This window comes from Stylophora pistillata, chromosome 5 (assembly GCF_964205215.1).
Source record: "Stylophora pistillata chromosome 5, jaStyPist1.2, whole genome shotgun sequence".
Lineage (NCBI taxonomy): Eukaryota > Metazoa > Cnidaria > Anthozoa > Scleractinia > Pocilloporidae > Stylophora > Stylophora pistillata.
The window spans coordinates 14,733,468-14,750,701 of NC_142523.1; the positions used below are offsets into that span (position 1 = coordinate 14,733,468).

The 17,234-nt window shown below is 38.7% G+C and overlaps 1 protein-coding gene and 1 long non-coding RNA gene across 3 annotated transcripts; one reads left to right on the forward strand and one right to left on the reverse strand.

The window, feature by feature from the left end:
- The first annotated feature begins 344 nt into the window (after positions 1-344).
- LOC148730438 (uncharacterized) lies at positions 345-7,547 on the forward strand. The gene is made up of 2 exons (XR_016001581.1): positions 345-466; positions 6,701-7,547. It is a non-coding gene; the product is annotated as an uncharacterized LOC148730438 (long non-coding RNA).
- LOC111339819 (putative tyrosinase-like protein tyr-1) lies at positions 7,516-16,739 on the reverse strand. 2 transcript variants are annotated; one of them, XM_022946540.2, is made up of 5 exons: positions 16,622-16,739; positions 14,878-14,944; positions 10,441-10,741; positions 9,062-9,324; positions 7,516-8,766 (listed from the first exon to the last, which is right to left on the reverse strand). In XM_022946540.2, exons 2-5 carry the CDS (start codon positions 14,930-14,932, stop codon positions 7,991-7,993), a joined length of 1,395 nt encoding a protein of 464 aa, XP_022802275.2. In that variant the 5' UTR covers positions 14,933-14,944; positions 16,622-16,739; the 3' UTR covers positions 7,516-7,990. The 2 variants fall into 2 exon arrangements, with proteins under 2 accessions (XP_022802275.2, XP_088617074.1); XM_088760948.1 differs by lacking the exon at positions 16,622-16,739 and having other exon boundaries at positions 14,878-15,099.
- Between the last annotated feature and the right edge of the window lie 495 nt (positions 16,740-17,234).

Below are 17,234 nucleotides of genomic sequence, written 5' to 3' on the forward strand. Positions count from 1 at the left end.
AACAAAGAAAAACAAATCTGAATATTCTGGCTTGTCTGAATTGAACAAAACTTGAGATACCTTTCTTGTGGCAGGCAAGATTTCTTAGCTTATGGAGGATTTTAAAGTTGCCATTTTCAGAACATACGCAACAACTGTTTTAGTTGCGTGTGGCGGCGGTATAAAAACTTACAAACAAAGCATTTCGGGGATTTTTTCAATCTTTCAGCCATGGGGGTTGTCGTAATTTAATTGGCTATCAATCGAGTTCAACCAATTTGAGGAAGGACCATTCATAAAAAGTTTACCGTAAAGTGCCTCAACTTACGACTCCGTAGGTTTAAAAATTTGCATTTCGCATGCTGCCTGTCTTTCGCATAGGCGCCATAATGGCAAGCGGTTTTCCTGTCGTCACGGATCTTAAGAAACAATCAGCTAAGGCGAAAGAAAAAAAAGAGTTATAACTACGGAGCAGAAATATGTTAAGGTGAGATCTCTTTGCACAACAGCCTATTACGTAATTTGTAAAATGTACAGTACCGCGAAAACTTCTGATATTCAAGCTCCTAATGAAAATTTTACACTTTCTTAACCTATCAGTCCTTTTCGGTATAAATTAGACAGACATAAAGAATGACGTAACTTGTTGAAATTATATCTTAACTCTTAGTAATAATCTTAAAAGCTTTTTACCTATGTTTCTAAAAGTGCCGCCAACTTAAGCGAGCAAGGTCAAGTGACGGCATCATTTCTGATAGTCAGTCTCCGTTTGCCCTAGTCTGTATCGGTTACTTAAAGATACATACACTCATTTATTGTTTTATTGTTGCTCCCTGAAAAGAGCTTTATAACACCAAATAAATAAAAAACTAAAAAACAAATAACTAACTCTTGAAATAGTCTGAAATGAAAAATAACCTTCAGAGTTCCACATGGTGTCAGGAGTAATGAGCGGTATTCCTGCGCGAATTTGATAAAAAAAAATAAAAAAATAAATAAATAAATAAATAAAAGCGTATCAAACATCGCACAAAGCTTTGTCATTTCAAACTGACAGGTCGTTATGATAGCCAAAGGAAAGTGGAATACCTTGTTTACTTAACTTTTGATTAGTATCGGGATAAAACAGGCTATGAGAAGGAGGTAAATGGTTGCTTCATCGTTAGGAAACCCTTAGACTTACATTTGTAATACCAAAGACATCCCTTCGTATCGAAAGTTTCACCAGGCTTCTAATCGTAGACACGCCTGGAGGTAATTTACTTTTGTCGCAAGACTCTATCATAAGATATGACGTACTGTATCCTTTTTCCCAGGCTGTAAAATGCCCAAATGTCTCCAGCAAGAGTCTATTACATGATTTCTTATAATATTTAGCCATATCTGAAGTGTTCTATTCCAAGTTCTTTGATAGTGGGAAAGAGTTCCTTGACCGTTCAGTCAGTTTTCTCAAATATATATTTTTCCATCGGTTACTGTCTGGTTTTTATTGCTTCGAGCGATATTCAAGAACTTAAAGATGTTTTTCCGCCGGTGTGACGATGGCGTGAAAGTTAGCTTGATTGATTTGAAATGCTTACTAGAAAATGATGCGATGTGGGCTTCATCATTTTGAACGTACGTGCCAAAACATTGATCACCCTAACACCATGTAATACTCTGAGGGTTTGTTTTTCATTTTTTGAATTTTTCATTAAAATAAGATATTGAAATTCAATTTAATTGAACCCCAGGAGTCCAAAAAAAAAAAAAAAAAAAAGGAAAAGAGACTTCTTTTATACTTGTGTAAAAAAGAAAAAACAAAAGGAAAAAAAGTGCTCTCCACCCTGAACTAGTTGAAAGGTTTCAAGACATTGGTTTCAACAATTTTGATGAAAAAATCATCGAAGATACAAACAACTCAGTATTTTGAAGTTATATGACCATGAGTAAGCCGGCTCTCATCGAATTTTATCCGAGTTTCACCTGGAGCCGAAATTCACAAATCCTCCGGTCAGAACCGCTTAGAAACAAAAAAGTGTAGAGACTTCTGATGTACGATAATAAACGCATGCTTTGCCTCCGATGCAATTTTTGAAATACTGTTAACCAACCCTATTCAAAAGTTTGCAATGGTGTCTTTTTATTCTTTTCTCGGTTTTTTTTTCTTTTTTTTTTTTTTTTGATAAAGCATTTTCCGAGATGATATTTTCACAGTGCTAGATCTATTTGTAAACCTGTTAATTACCCCGGATCACGCAGCGTCTTTGCATCAATTTCAGGATACCTCCCTGTTAGCCGACTTTCACAGTTTGAGTTTAAATTTATTTCATATCATCCTTTTCGTAAAACGTAAATGTACCTTCATGAATAATTTTGTTTACGAAAGGCAGACGACCCGCATCAATTTTACATCTTAGATGGTTTCAGTTTTATTTCTGTAAGGAAGATAAATAGCCACTTTTTTGTTGTTTTTTTTTGGGGGGGTTTTTTTTTTTTTTTCGAGGTGGTATTTAGTAATTAATTTTCGTTAATGACTGGCGAACAACCAGCTTAATGTGACATAAACAACGGCGATGCATTAACAGGGAAAAAAATGAACCCACGCCAGCTTTTGTTGAAAAAGTGATCAGAGCTAAGTTCTATTTCTGATATTGTTCGCACAATGATCAAGTTCGCGTGACTTGAATAATGAATATCTGACATTGAGGTGACATCACGAATCGTGTGTGCGAGAGTTATGTGATATGTTAAACACTTTTACCGATATTTATTGAGGTCATGACTTGTTTCCATGTGAATTCGCAATAAAATCAAATTAATCTATGGCCTTGAAGTTGCTACGAGCGATCTGTAGTTTTTTGTCTCTGAAAAACGCAATTTTTCCTAACAGGCACTACCCAGCTTAGTCAAAAGCTCAAGCCTTAGTAGAAATGAATAATTTCAATTTATAACTTAATTGTAAATCGTTATATGTCTGTAGTGTTGCCCGACAGAATAATACACAAAGACTAAGTGGAATGGTCAGCCATCGCGGAACATAAAAAAAAGGGAATCGATTGAGTTGTTTACAAAACACCTGCTGGAGAACAAAGAAAGAAAGAATAACCAGACAAATGTTTCTTAGAAAAAAACTCATCTATATGAGAGAAAAAAAAATTGACGTCATAAAAGTACTCCTGTTGAAAAGCAAGTATCGAGAGATGTTTTATACAGTCGTTTTTTTAAACGTATGAAGTTTGAAAAGGAAGCTCGGGAATCTCTAACTTTTTCCTACCCACGCTGAAAGTATAATTGTTTACCATCCTTTCTTTTTTCGCACAAGGTTAATATTTAATTTTTACTTTAGTTAAAATTCGTCTTTCTTTAGCTCCCAACTGTATTTGACACTTAGTCATCACAACTGGCGAAGAATGTTTGAGACGCTCCAACTGTTACTGAAAAATGAACGGTAAAACCAGTAACGTCGGGATGGTAGTTAAATACAAAGCCCAGGGGGTCCTCCCTTATAAGAGCTTAATGGGGACTTGTGGCCAGCCAGGGTATGTTTTTCGAGATTTTTGTCTTAAACAGGGTATCGAATTTATCATTTTTTGTCTTAATCAGGGTATCGATTTATCAATTTTTGACTTAAACAGGATATCTTTTCTTGGGAGATAAACAGGAAAATTTTTACAAGCTCTAATTTTAATTAATATTGAATTCCGTTGATTTTGGCATTGATACCAGGCACATAAAATGTCTTAAACAGGGTATCAAAAATCGGAATTCTGTCTTGAACAGGGTAGGAAAATCAGCGATATTTTGTCTTAAACAGGGTCAGGGTATGAGGGGCCGCGCCGCACCTCCCCACCCAGGAATATATCGAGTACCCTCCCCTCCCCGGGATACAAGGCACTGACAGATGGTGATGAATTAAAATGATCGATCGAATATCTCTTTCTGACCTCAGGGACTGAATGAGATGATCAAAATGGAATAAAAATGAAACTTCACGCTACAAAGCACTTTCTTTAATATCATCAAAATGAATTATAAACCATTATGGTCTTCAACTTACCTTCAATCGCGATGAATCTTCAGTATACAATAAAATATCACGCATCGATATATCATTGGTCAAATATGTCCATAGCTGTGAGCAAAATTTTATCGCTTGCTTTTTTTACTCAATACAGCAAAATGGCCGGTGTATCTTCTACAATACAAACTCAACATAAGAATTTTTTACAAATAATCACCAACTTAAGTGCGTGCGGTGTGTTACTGAATGGCTGGCCAAACAGGAACTATATCGCTGTAAACTACAGCCAATGCATTAGACAAAGTAAACGCCATTACGATTGTTTATGGCCTCGAACCTACTTCATGCAGCAAAAAATATGTACACAAATTACTACGAAAATTCCTTCCAGGCCTACTAATTTTTCCTTTTACTTGCGTAGAAGTAAGATTTTACTAAAAGTTAAGGCTATACAAGAACTGTAATGTAACTTGATTTTGAGGATGACAAAACTACCTTAAAATACGTCCTTTCTGTAATCACCTCTAAATTTATCTATCAGACTCCACTCTTTGGATTGGAGTCGCTGATAGAGATTTTAGTCGACCTAAACATAGCTAATAGAGGGGTCCCCTCTATTAACTATGACCTAAATTTTCAAATGGAGTTATTTCAAAGATGGCAAGGTGGATTTATCAAGGTATTGAGTTGGATACAAACGATTTACTTTGAAGTTTCGTTGTTCATTGACAAATCATAACTATCATCTACATATGTAAATGTATGTGACTTTTAAATTTTTTAGTGTCCCCCATTAGCTTATTGCTAAAAACATAGACACTTAAATAAAGTTTTTCATTCATTCATTCATCATGGCTGACAGAGGAATTCAAATGGCTTGTTTGAAGAAGGAAAAAGCCGCCTTAAACTTTTGTTTCGTCCGCCAAAATGACAATTTTTCCGCCTCGATTCACACCTTTCCTTGCTGACCACCCTTGGTCGTTTCTATGTGGAAATCGTACCAGCGAATGAATATGCCTCTGGGAATTTAATCAGTCGTGCTACATATTGTACCAAACATGCTTTACATGAAATACTCACGAATTGCTTCTCTTAATGCCTGACTCTTGTTTGAAATCAATCTCTCGCAGTTCTGATTTGGTTAAGAAGATTACGATCCAAAACGGTTTAGCCTTTTATCGTCTTCGCCCGCAGAGATTAGTGTACATGTTACACACAATTTATAATTTATTCTCCCTTCTAGGTCTTTCAGCTCGCCGAACATGAATTATTTAATTAATTTTACAATTGATGTAATTGGTGTTCTTGAAATATATACTTCATTAGCCTAGCGTGTGTCAGACCAACTCTGAATTACATTTTGTAGCCAATGAAAAGCCTTCTTTAAGTAAATAATTGCTTATTCATGGCAGGAGCTCACATTTTGCACAAATAAAACAGAAATTGTAACTCGGTTCATTGAAAAACTGAAAATTTAATTTCCTTTAGGTATAAATTGCGTTGGAAAGAACCGAAACATCCCGCTTGCCAGTCTAAACAAAACCATTTTTATAGTATCTTCATTCTAACGATATTGCATCTAGATTTCAGTCGCTTGTAACGGGTCGGGACACGATTTTATCTTTCAGTCCATTCTGCTCGTTATCTATTTATTTGAATGATACCCAGGTAGATTCCCCGCTTTGATAACTTTATCCGCAAATACAAAATCTTCCTCATGTCGATTAATTTGCGGAAATTACGGGACGTGGCTCAGCATGGGAGGTGGATAAGGAAAGCGAATGGTTATCGAGTCTTTCAAATCTCGCAATAAACTGAGATCCCTGCGAAAGCTGCTCTCAAAAATTAAAGTGAAAAAACTCAGGAACTTGTCAACTGTGATTTATTGTACATGACAGATAACATCTTAGGTGGCTTACATATCAAGCTGGTGAAGATATGGTTAAGAATTCATCTTCGCAAATATCAATTTCATTTTTGAACCATGTTAGATATCAGATTCGTGTACCTTAGAATCATTGTTATTTCTGAAACATTAAAAGTAACATGAGACAAAAATCTACTTGCAAAATTGTTTTATTCAAAATTAAACCTTACCACGGAAGTTACTTGGCTGTTGGTGGAAGACAAGATCAAGTACGTGCTTCATGGAACAATTGAAAGTGAAGGCAATTTCGATTAATTTCGAGCATGAACGTTTTTCATGTCAAAATGTTTGCACTTCTCTTGTCTAGGCCAGTATCTTTGTGGATTTTGAACAACTCAGGAAGCTCTTTGATTTCTCAAAGTTTCAAATGAAACAAATGCACAAAATGAAAGCGTTTTAGCGAAATAGCAACGATTTCAATGTTTTGATTTGATGATGCAGGAAACTGAAAGGCTGCCAACGACTAAGGCTCCTTCCTTTCCCCCTCCCCCTCAAAAAAACGTCTCTTGAAAAACTCCTTCAAACTCTATATCCAGTAGCTTCCTCGTATTAAAGGAGAAATTCTTAGATATAAGAATGTTAGACAGGATAAATCTTGAGTTTTGCTAATGATACGAAGCTCAGATGGAAATACATCCAAAAAGACATACATGACGACTTCAGGCTCATATGAGTTCGATTTTTTTTTTATGTTTTCGCAAGTGTTACATAGCTTTTTCTTGGTGTGTTCCGCACTTGTTCGCCGATTCATATCTTTAATTGATCTTTATTCATTGTTGCTTTTTTTTCAGCTTGGCTTTGTGTGTAGTCACTTAATCTTGCGGAAAACCAGTACTAATTATCACTAGTCTGTCAAAAACGTGCCGACGCCAATGATTTAAGAAAGGCTTAGAAGCGACACGCACATGTCTACCTGTTTTGAAGGCGAGAGATGATCATCATGCAACCTTTCTTCGAAATAAAAATTTGTTACCTAGTTGAAAGGTAATGAGAATACGCATTCTTATCATTCAGTGGCCGGTTCTGATCTCCCTAAAAGTCAAAATTCAGCCAGATGGGAGAAGTCAAAACCAATCAGATTCTTGGGCCGGGGTAACAAATGGTTTAGCACGAGGTAGTTTAGTCTCCCAGGCTACGCTCGTTATTTCATGACGCGAATCAAGAAAACTCGATCTGGTACACGAGATCGAAGTAACTGTGGCTACAGGTGTACATGTAAATGCCGATGAGGATGATTGCTGTCAACAAGAAACTTCCGTTGAAACGGGGAGTGAGCCAAATGAAACAAGTTTTTCAGGTTTTCGTGGTAATTTTCTAATTCTGATTGTTCCTATTTTAACCACTTGGCAATCTGCTTACAGAGCTTCTATTGATTTTCACTTTGATCACCCCACACGCAGGGGGAAAAAGAATAGCGGGGGATTTGAAGAGCGCACGCTGCTCAAGAGACTGTAACTAACGCCCACGCATCATGCTCCTCGTATCTTCTGTTTGGTCGATCAGAGAAGGAGAACCAAAACAAGAAAAATGGTTATGAACAAACCATCGGACTGCTGCATACTGTTTTGGTAGGCTTTGCTCATCGGTAAAAAAAAAACAACCCAAGTTTAAAGCAATAAATCTTATTTATTTACGTGACATCAACTCGTCATAATTCAACTGTAATATTGTTCTGAAACTTAGAGTGCTGTACCAAATAGTTACTGGAATAATGCTGGACAAAAAATGCTTATGCCTGCTAAATAACTCTAATAGCTTCATCTCGGAATCAAATTTAAATGTTAACACATGTGACTCTCGTTCACCCAATTAACTCTAATGCCATATCTATATCCTGAGCAGTTCTGATAACTGATAAGTTTCAGTTAAAGTCCTCCAAACTCTTCCCAATTTTCAGTAAATATCTTCCCCTCAATGGTTTCCATAATATACCGAAACAATTTTAGAGTTGATATTCTTTAGGGATCGTTTCCTATACTTTTCAAGAATCCTCCTTGTAATGCGCTGATGTTGAAAGGACAAATTTAGGGATGACCACTCTGGGGGCTTTAAAGGCTAGGGAGGGTTTGGGTTTCCAGTATTTAATTAGTTATATAGCTTTTGGAAATGTTGGCCCGCCTGGAGAATTCAAGATCTTCGGAGAACATTTCAGCTGCGTTTCGAGATCTAGCAAGCCAGCGATCATATGTGAGACTTGTGTTCCTCGCTGGCAAATCTCTGGATATGAATCGGAAAGGAATAGCCTCAAAGTTAAAGCCCAGCAGCTTATCGTACTCTTTGCGTAGCTGACTCTTGCGGATTATTTTCTTGGGTTCAAGTTCCTTCTTAAGAAGCTTCCTCGCATGTCTCCTTTCTTTCTTCTTCACTCCAAGACGTCGTAACTGTCTTGTAGTTGCTGGTGGGAAGTATTGTCGAGGAATATTACGGACTTCACGTGTACTGAGTTTCTCGAGGCGCCGAGTAATCTCTTTGTAAAGCGGATGAGCTGGATCTTGATACATTACACAAATGTAATCATCATATCTGTCTACATTAGGATGTGGCAGGTTAAATGTATCTATGTAATCGCTCGGGTGGAAATCGTTTCCCTCCATTTGCACGTGTCTGGGAACAGTTGTAAAGTACGCCTCCATGTGATCATTGCTCTTTGCCTGCCAGTCCGCCCAAATCTTATCGATGTGTGCATGATGTAAGAAGAACTCCGGCGCGTTTGCAGAGTTGTGAGCGCACATTGTTCCTCCAATTCGGCAGTGGAAGGCATCATGGAGATTGGCACGCACGTCAAGCTCAAACTCAGTGAACTCGCGGGGACTGTGTGCTTTTGTCAGATGAAGGGCAATTATATCTGGGGCTCGACCTGTCAGGTGAGAGTTAAAGAAAATAACTACCTGTTATTGAGTCTTAGACATACCATTCCTATCTTTACCTTTGAGCGAGAAGTTCAAACCGACAGAATGTCGCAAACTGTCAACTCGAGACTAAACGTAAGACGTGGCTTTTAGGGTCACCTTTAATTTACATTTAGCCTTGGTTTGGACAAACGATTGAAATTTTGTTTAGATTTTGGGTTGGAGGCTTAGATGATTAGAAGTCGTGTGCTCGGCGATAGAAGGCAGGATTCAAAGGGATTACAGTCGCCATGTAAACTGTACCTGAGAACCTTCTTCGGAGGCATCCTCTTCTAGCCGAGGGTGTCAAACGCCATTTACGCTGACCAAAACGCCCGGATTTAACGCATCCAGCTCTTCTAGATTTTTTCCTCTGACCATTCCCTCCCAGTCCCCAAGGCTTGTTGGACCAGATGTCGTCTATGCCTGTCCGCCAAACACCACTAGCGAACAAACTCCAGTCCCAGTAAGGAAGAGTCACTCGGCAATCTACCTTGCGTAGAAAATTTTCGTAGCGAAGAAGAAACCTGATAAAGAAAATACAATCTAATATTGCTGCAAATTGAGAGAGAAGAACGGACGGCGGTTGATGCATGCTCGGAAAGAAGAACGGATGAAAATAACAGAGGATAAAGGATGGAGGATGTTAAATGGAGATTGGAGGATGAGATTGGAGGTTTGAGGATGACGGATTGAGTATGAAGGCTGGGAGATAAAGAAAGAAGGACGGAGGATGAAGAATGGAGAATAGAGGATATCTAAGTGAGCTTGGGCTATGAAGATGGGAAGGTCGATGGAGGATGAAATTAAGAAGAATGTGGATTAAAGGAATGAATGATAAAGGATGAAGGTAGGAGGATAGCGTTTGGTGAAAGATGAATGTTGGAAGTTGGAGGATGGAGGTTACGAGGATAGAGGATGCAAGGTGGAAGGAGGATAAGGGCCTCAGGAAGGAGGACTCTACCGGGCATGAACGACGGAGTACGGAGGGTTGAGCATAGTGCATTTGGAAGACTGAAGCCTGATGATAAGGACGATATTTGTGATGATGATCTTAGCTCCAGTCCTGACTGTGTCCTCGCGTCGCGTTCTTAAGCAAGACACCTGCCTGTCACAGTGACCCTTTTCACTCAGGGCCCATTTGTTCAAAGGGCGGATAACGCCATCCAACAGATAAATCTCTACTCAGCGAATAGCTGTTAACAAAACATACCATACTATCCAACAGGGTTCAGTTGTATAAAGGGTGGATAACGCTATATTTAACGGAAAAATTGCTAACCAGCAAGTAAGTGATAGCAAAATGTATAACGTTATCCACCGGATAGAGATTAATCCAGGGGCTAGCGTTATGCGTTATGTTTTATCCACCCTTCGAACAAGCGGGGCCAGGGGTACAAATAGGTGGTGGCAATTGGCATGAACTTTCATGGAAACTTGATAAAATACGGTCGAAGAACCTCGCAAGGGCATAGCATCCTAGTCAGAAGGCTTGAATACGTTGCCAGTCGCTATATGCTATAGTAACCAGGCTATAGTCTGGTAGGTATTGGTTATTTGACCTCAAAGAATGACCTTAGTGCCTGTATAATAATTAATATGTGCCAGATTGAGTTCACGGGAAAGGGAGCCTTGTGACTTACCAACGGTGCCACGGTAAAAATTGTTGTTTGTCGTGAATCCCTGTATCAAACAGTCTCGAATGCATAGCGATAATGCGATTATATTGTCTCCTGTATCTTCTATGGGTGGAAGCTTTAATAACTGTGTTCACATAGCGAAGTCTTTCTTCCCGAGTCATAGAAGGGAAATCTTTTCTTTGTCGACAACAGTAGCGCAGCCTCTCGTTTATACAAATGCATCGCTGCCCACATGGGCCTTCGACTGCTTGGCCTTCTTGATAGGTACTGCACGAATAGTCATGTCGCCCTTGAGATGACACCGCTGAAATAGAAATAGGATATTATTTCAAATAGGCTGATAGTCAAGCTGTTACTGACAACCCCCCACCCCCCCTCCAAAAAAAGGAAATAACCACAAAAAAAATTTCAGTGTTAAAGAAAATGTGAGATCTCATGTTAGAGTATGGAGAACCTCTGGTAGCAGCCGCCTTGGATATGAAAGGTTGAAAACGAATACGAATCTGGCATATTCAAGAAGTTATTAATTATTTTTGAAACTTACAGAATTATATAGCTTTTGACCTTAAGTAAAAGTAAATTCGTCAGAGCTGAAACTGTACGGATCGTTTTCAGTAAACTGAGTTGCATGGCTGGAATCATGAGACTACTGTTATGATCTCTTGTTGGAGTACATTTCTTACAGTTGTACTAGAGTGTTTGACTGAAACTGCTTTCATTTTCCTCGTAGGTATATCGATATCACTATCTTAAAAAAATTGTCGCTCGTCTGCAATTTTCAAGGAAAGAGAAAGTAGTGTCTGAATCGTTGCGAAGCACAATAAATATAGATGAATAAAGCCTGATAGTTTCGAAAGAAACTGTTTGGGGCTGCGTCGGTGGGAGTAACGAAATAATTTGGATATATCAACAAAGTTGAAATGGTAAATTGGCGACCGTAACGATTACAAAAGCTGACGTTTCAAGCGTTAGCCCTTCGTCGGAGCGAATAGAGGAATTGTGGGTTGTGTGAGCTTTTAAAGGCAGAAAATGGAGCTACGTTATTGGTGGGAACATGGAAACGAGAAAAACACGAATAAATTAGTGGAATGAAAAGCGTTCGTTGATCCCTGTGGGATTTAGACTGCCGGTTTGAAAGATGAGCTTTTGTTCAAGATTTTTACGGCTTTCCGTGCTGCCTAAGTGTAAGGAAAGACCGCAGACTGCCATATGTTGCTTAGAATGATTAGGTAAATTAAAATGTCTAGACTGCCATTCCACTTAGAAAAATTCCTTCGCCGCGTTCAATTAAAAGCCTTTTTTCACAACAAAGAGGATGTTTCTAACACCTCGAACAAAGACACTTTCGAAACATTTCAGACTCGAAAGTCTAAATGGACTCCCCCAGAAGGCCAATTCACATCATTAGATTTTTTTATCAAAAAATGCCGCATAAAATCAATTAAACTCAATTTCAAACGTATTACCAAATTTTCTAATCTCTCTTCTGAAGAGTGGTCGGCTCTAAAACGTCTTAGAAAAAGGAAAGACATAGTCATCAAAGCGGCCGATAAGGGCGGCTCAGTTGTTGTTTGGCGCACCGACCTCTACCAAAAAGAAGCTTTGCGGCAACCTTCTGACACCTCTTTTTATCAAAAGGTCGACAAAGACCTCACTGCCAGCGATCAAAACTCCGTCAAGAATACGATCAACCAACTCATAACTAAACAAGAATTGCCGGACACAGCAAAAAATCTCATCATAACCACTCCTAGAACTTCTCGTATTTACTTTTTACCTAAAATTCACAAACCTAACAACCCGGGTCGGCCCATTGTCTCGGCTTGCAGTTGCCCTACCGAACTTATCTCCGGCTATCTAGACAAAATTATGGCTCCCATCGTCAAAACTTTACCATCATATATTAAAGAGAGCCAACACGCTCTTCAAATTTTTCGAGACTTTAATTTCCTTGGCCAAAACAAACTTCTTTTCACCATGGATATTACGTCTCTTTACACTGTTATTCCTAATGGCGAAGGCCTTCTGGCCCTTAAACATTTTTTTAATCAACGTACTGATAAGGAACCTAAATCTGAAACACTACTACGATTAGCCGAACTAGTGCTCACACTCAATTGTTTTTCATTCGGAAACAACTTCTTCAAAGAAACCAATGGTGTAGCCATGGGCACCAAAATGGGACCTAGCTATGCCAATCTTTTTGTAGGTTTTGTCGAACATCAATTTTTCAGCCAATACAACGGGTCCAGACCTGAACTCTGCGGTCGCTACATCGACGACTGTATCGGCGCTACCTCCTCTACCAGAGAGGAGCTCACTCAATTCATAACCGCAGTCAATTCTTTTCACCCGGCTCTGAAATATATCTGGGAAATTTCTGACAATTCTTTATCCTTTTTAGACATCAAAGTCTCAATTGAAGGTAACGGTTTATGCACTAGTGTGTATTACAAACCTACAGACTCGCATAATTACTTGTTATATTCGTCTTCGCATCCATCTCACGTTAAGAATTCCATTCCTTTTTCTCAGTTTCTAAGACTTCGTCGTTTATGTAGTGATGACTCTGATTTCCACCACAAATCAGAGTCAATGTGCCAGTTTTTCGATAAACGTGGTTACCCTGTTTCTGTCGTTCAAGCGGGTTACCACCGCGCCCGACTTATTCATCGACTTTCAGCACAACAAACGTCGCATAAGGAAGATTCCGACCGCATTCCATTCACCCTCACGTTTCACCCTCACAACCACTCATTTAAATCCATCATTCTTAAAAACTTTAAATTACTTCAAAACGATCCAGAGACAAGCACTATCTTTTCGCAGCCTCCGCTCATTTCATTCAAACGCGACAAAAACATAGGCAATTTTTTGGTCAGAAGTTCTTTTCAGACTAATGATCAACCAGGCAATTTTAAATGCGCTCGTGCACGATGCAAAACGTGTCCTTTTATTCGTAACACTGATAAAATATCGGGACCTAAACGATCCATTAAGATCATCGATCACTTCACGTGCACCTCTGCCAATGTAATCTATTGCATAACTTGCACTTATTGCAAAAAGATATACATCGGCGAAACAGGTAGAAGACTAGGTGACCGACATTTTAATTTACCTAATCATTAGATACAATGAAAATATATGAAGTTCATATATTTTGAACTGGGGTATTAATTAACAAATGGTAAACACCACAGCGTACACTATTGAGTTATGGATGCACGCGGGAGGTTGCTAAGCACGAAAGAAGCGTAAGAGTCGCTCGAGGCGATAGCCGAGAGTGACTCTAGCTTCTTGAGTGCTTAGCAAACCTCCCAAGTGCATCCATAACTCAATAGTGTACGCTGTGGTGTTTACCATTTGTTTTATAACATAACATTAACACATTGTAGCTAAAGAGTTCCCTTTTGTTTAACAAATCTTACGTGACCAGAAAAAAACAAGCGCGCGCGGAAAAATAGTCTTTGCATTTGCTCACGTCAGCAGCGTACACCCATGGGCAAATGGAGGACGCTAAATTGACCAATCAGAGCGCGCGCTTTACTTTGGTTATGTTATAAATACGTATGATGCACGATCCTCGCAGTAGATAGCGCTATTTAAGCAATAGCGAAAATCAGACCTGAAAAAGATCAGGCCTGTACGGGATTCAAACCACGGACCTCTGCGATACTAGTGCATCACTTTCACGGGTTTATTGCGAATCAACTTAACGGCCTGCTCCCAGTTGGCTTGTTAGCTCAATTGGTAGAGCGCTACACTAGTATCGCAGAGGTCAGTGGTTATACCGCAGTTCAAAATATATGAACCTCATATATTTTCATTGCATCTAATTTCTCACTTTCACGGGTTTATTACGAATCAACTTAACGGCCTGCTCCCAGTTGGCTTGTTAGCTCAATTGGTAGAGCGCTGCACTAGTATCGCAGAGGTCAGTGGTTCGAATCCCGTACAGGCCTGATTTTTTTCAGGTCTGATTTTCGCTATTGCTTAAATAGCGCTATCTACTGCGAGGATCGTGCATCATACGTATTACCTAATCATTCTAAGCAACATATGGCAGTCTGCGGTCTTTCCTTACACTTAGGTAGCACGGAAAGCCGTAAAAATCTTGAACAAAAGCTCATCTTTCAAACCGGCAGTCTAAATCCCACAGGGATCAACGAACGCTTTTCATTCCACTAATTTATTCGTGTTTTTCTCGTTTCCATGTTCCCACCAATAACGTAGCTCCATTTTCTGCCTTTAAAAGCACACACAACCCACAATTCCTCTATTCGCTCCGACGAAGGGCTAACGCTCGAAACGTCAGCTTTTGTAATTGTTACGGTGGCCAATTTACCATTTCAACTTTGTTGATATAACCAAATTACAAACAATATAGGACCGTTAAAAAATAAAGCAACGTCTACTTTGATATATGAGACTTATTACCTGAAAGGTAGGAGGCAATCACCCAGAGAGTAAATATTAAATATCCTCTTCTCATCGTTGGTGAAGGCTAATACAAGAGAATGAAAGAATCGCGTAAAAAACTCATAATTGAAAGTCTCGTCTCGTCTCCTTTATTTGTTTGAGCAGGTTGAATTATGGAAGCTATTTGCTGATGTGGACCTGCTATCTTCCCACCCATCCCACCCCAGGGGAGGACATCCACCACACAGTAATCTCGTGTGTTGGAAATTAACATCCTATCCCAACCCTGCAGGAGACGGTACCTCCGTTTACTCGTCCTTATCCGAGTAGACTAGAATATCTAACCATTTCTCGATGTTATAGAAAGGTAGCAAATTCTTCTCAATTATTTTAAGACCTTGAGTGTTGGTCCGGCCGGGGCTCGAACCCTCGACCTCCCGCACAACAGTCCAGCGCACTATCCATTGGGCTAACTGGCCGGCGGTCAGTTAGCCCAATGGCTATCAGTATCCTACAGTGTCTAGTTCATAATGGTTATTGAAACGAATGGTGTACGCCTTTTTCTGAAATAACACCCGTCATTTCAGAATCGAACGGGCGAGCAGCAAATATTTTCTCCTTTTTACTAGAACCAGCTCAGAGTATAAACAGATTAGCGGGTGGTTTCATTTTATGAATAAAGTTTTTCTTCGCATAAGGTCTATAAAATGCAGGGTTCCAATAAGGACAATTGCTTTGTTGATCTATTGGACCAGAAACTTGCATATAAACAAGAGGTACTCGCTAATGCTGGTAATTTATCCACCTAAACAACTATGAAAAACACAAACCTTTCTTGAAAAAACAAATTTAATTATGAACGCCTCGTTGTTCTAACCGTAAACAGAATAATTTACGAGTGAATTTTTTTTGAGGGCCTATTTCCACTAACACATAACGGTAGGGTTTATTACTGCGAGGATCGCTTTCATGAAACCGCAGTACATGTGTATCATTTTCCTATTTTCAAATCTTCTGGAATAACGAATGATGTTTTGAATTTTCAATTCTGAACTTCACGGTTCTCCCGCCTTGACTTAACAATAAGAGATGGTGTTCTCTTTTAGTACAAACTCACAATATATAAAATTATGATTGCGTTAAGCTATTCACTCATATCCTCTTCTTCAAATTTCAATTACTTTACGTTAAGCTCGGAATAAAACCCGTTAGCTAACTGACTGGCTTTCAAGTGTGGTCATGTATCGCGTTGATGGAGCACCAAATTGTCTCAACAAAATTTCCAAGAAATTAATTGTACGTTAATGGAAGAACTAAATTTTAGATCTTGAAAGCTACAGCGCTTGAACCAGTGAATCAAGCAGCAAAACTTTATGATGAAATAAATCACGGTGGATGGCTCGTCTAACTAAGAACTCAGATTTTATTTTGAGTAATTTCTCCTTCAATTTGTTCAGCTCTGGTGAAACTCCATTCTCTTTCACTATTTTTCTTATTTTTTCAATTTGACGATTTGTTCCGTTAACTTCATGACCTCATCCATGGAGCATATTACGGGGTAAAGCTTGTTAACTATCTTTTACCAAAATCGAAGCTTAATCCCTTGTTTATAAATTCAGTCACGAATTTATATAATGGTTTTTAGCATCGACACAGTTGTTTTGCCATCATGGTCTTATATGTCACAAATGAAGCAATGAGTCTAAATGCGGATGAGGAGCTTTGAAAACTTTTTTTTGCAAAACAGTGGTTCCTGTCTTACCTCCCACTGAAGACAGAGTAGCTTCGTGAATGGATGACCGACTTATTCAGACTAACAACTCATAAGAGCTGAAAGCTTTGTTCGAAAACCAGCTCTTTCGATGTCTTCAATGTTTAAGGGAACTTGTGTCCAATTGCGATTGGTCAAAAAATTCAAAATAATTTCAAAGTTTGGAAGTGGCTGTCAAAACAAATGGAGTAAAATTCAACAACAAAGCAGTTTAGAAATAACAACGACAATTCAAGATTAAACTGGAGAGTGGAGATAGTTTTTATTTTTTTCGGGAAGGTTAAGAAGCGTCTCCAAGGAACCTGCGTGCGCATACTTTTTCGGAATTGGCAGGAAAAAAAAATAGGTGGAGTTAATTAAGATGCGATTTGAAACAAATGATTCTTTCACAATAAATTCGATGAAACTGTTATTTTGTTTACTATCGCTATGGCAAACAGTTTTTTTCTTTGTGGCAAATTTTTCTTGGTTTTTATTTCCATAAGGTAAACTCTGAAAAACCAAAAGATTTTGACTAGTCTTGTTATGAATTCTCCAGTTTAATGTAGGCATTTCAGTCACTAAATTTCTTTTAATCACCTGATTCTGTAACCAAACCGATATC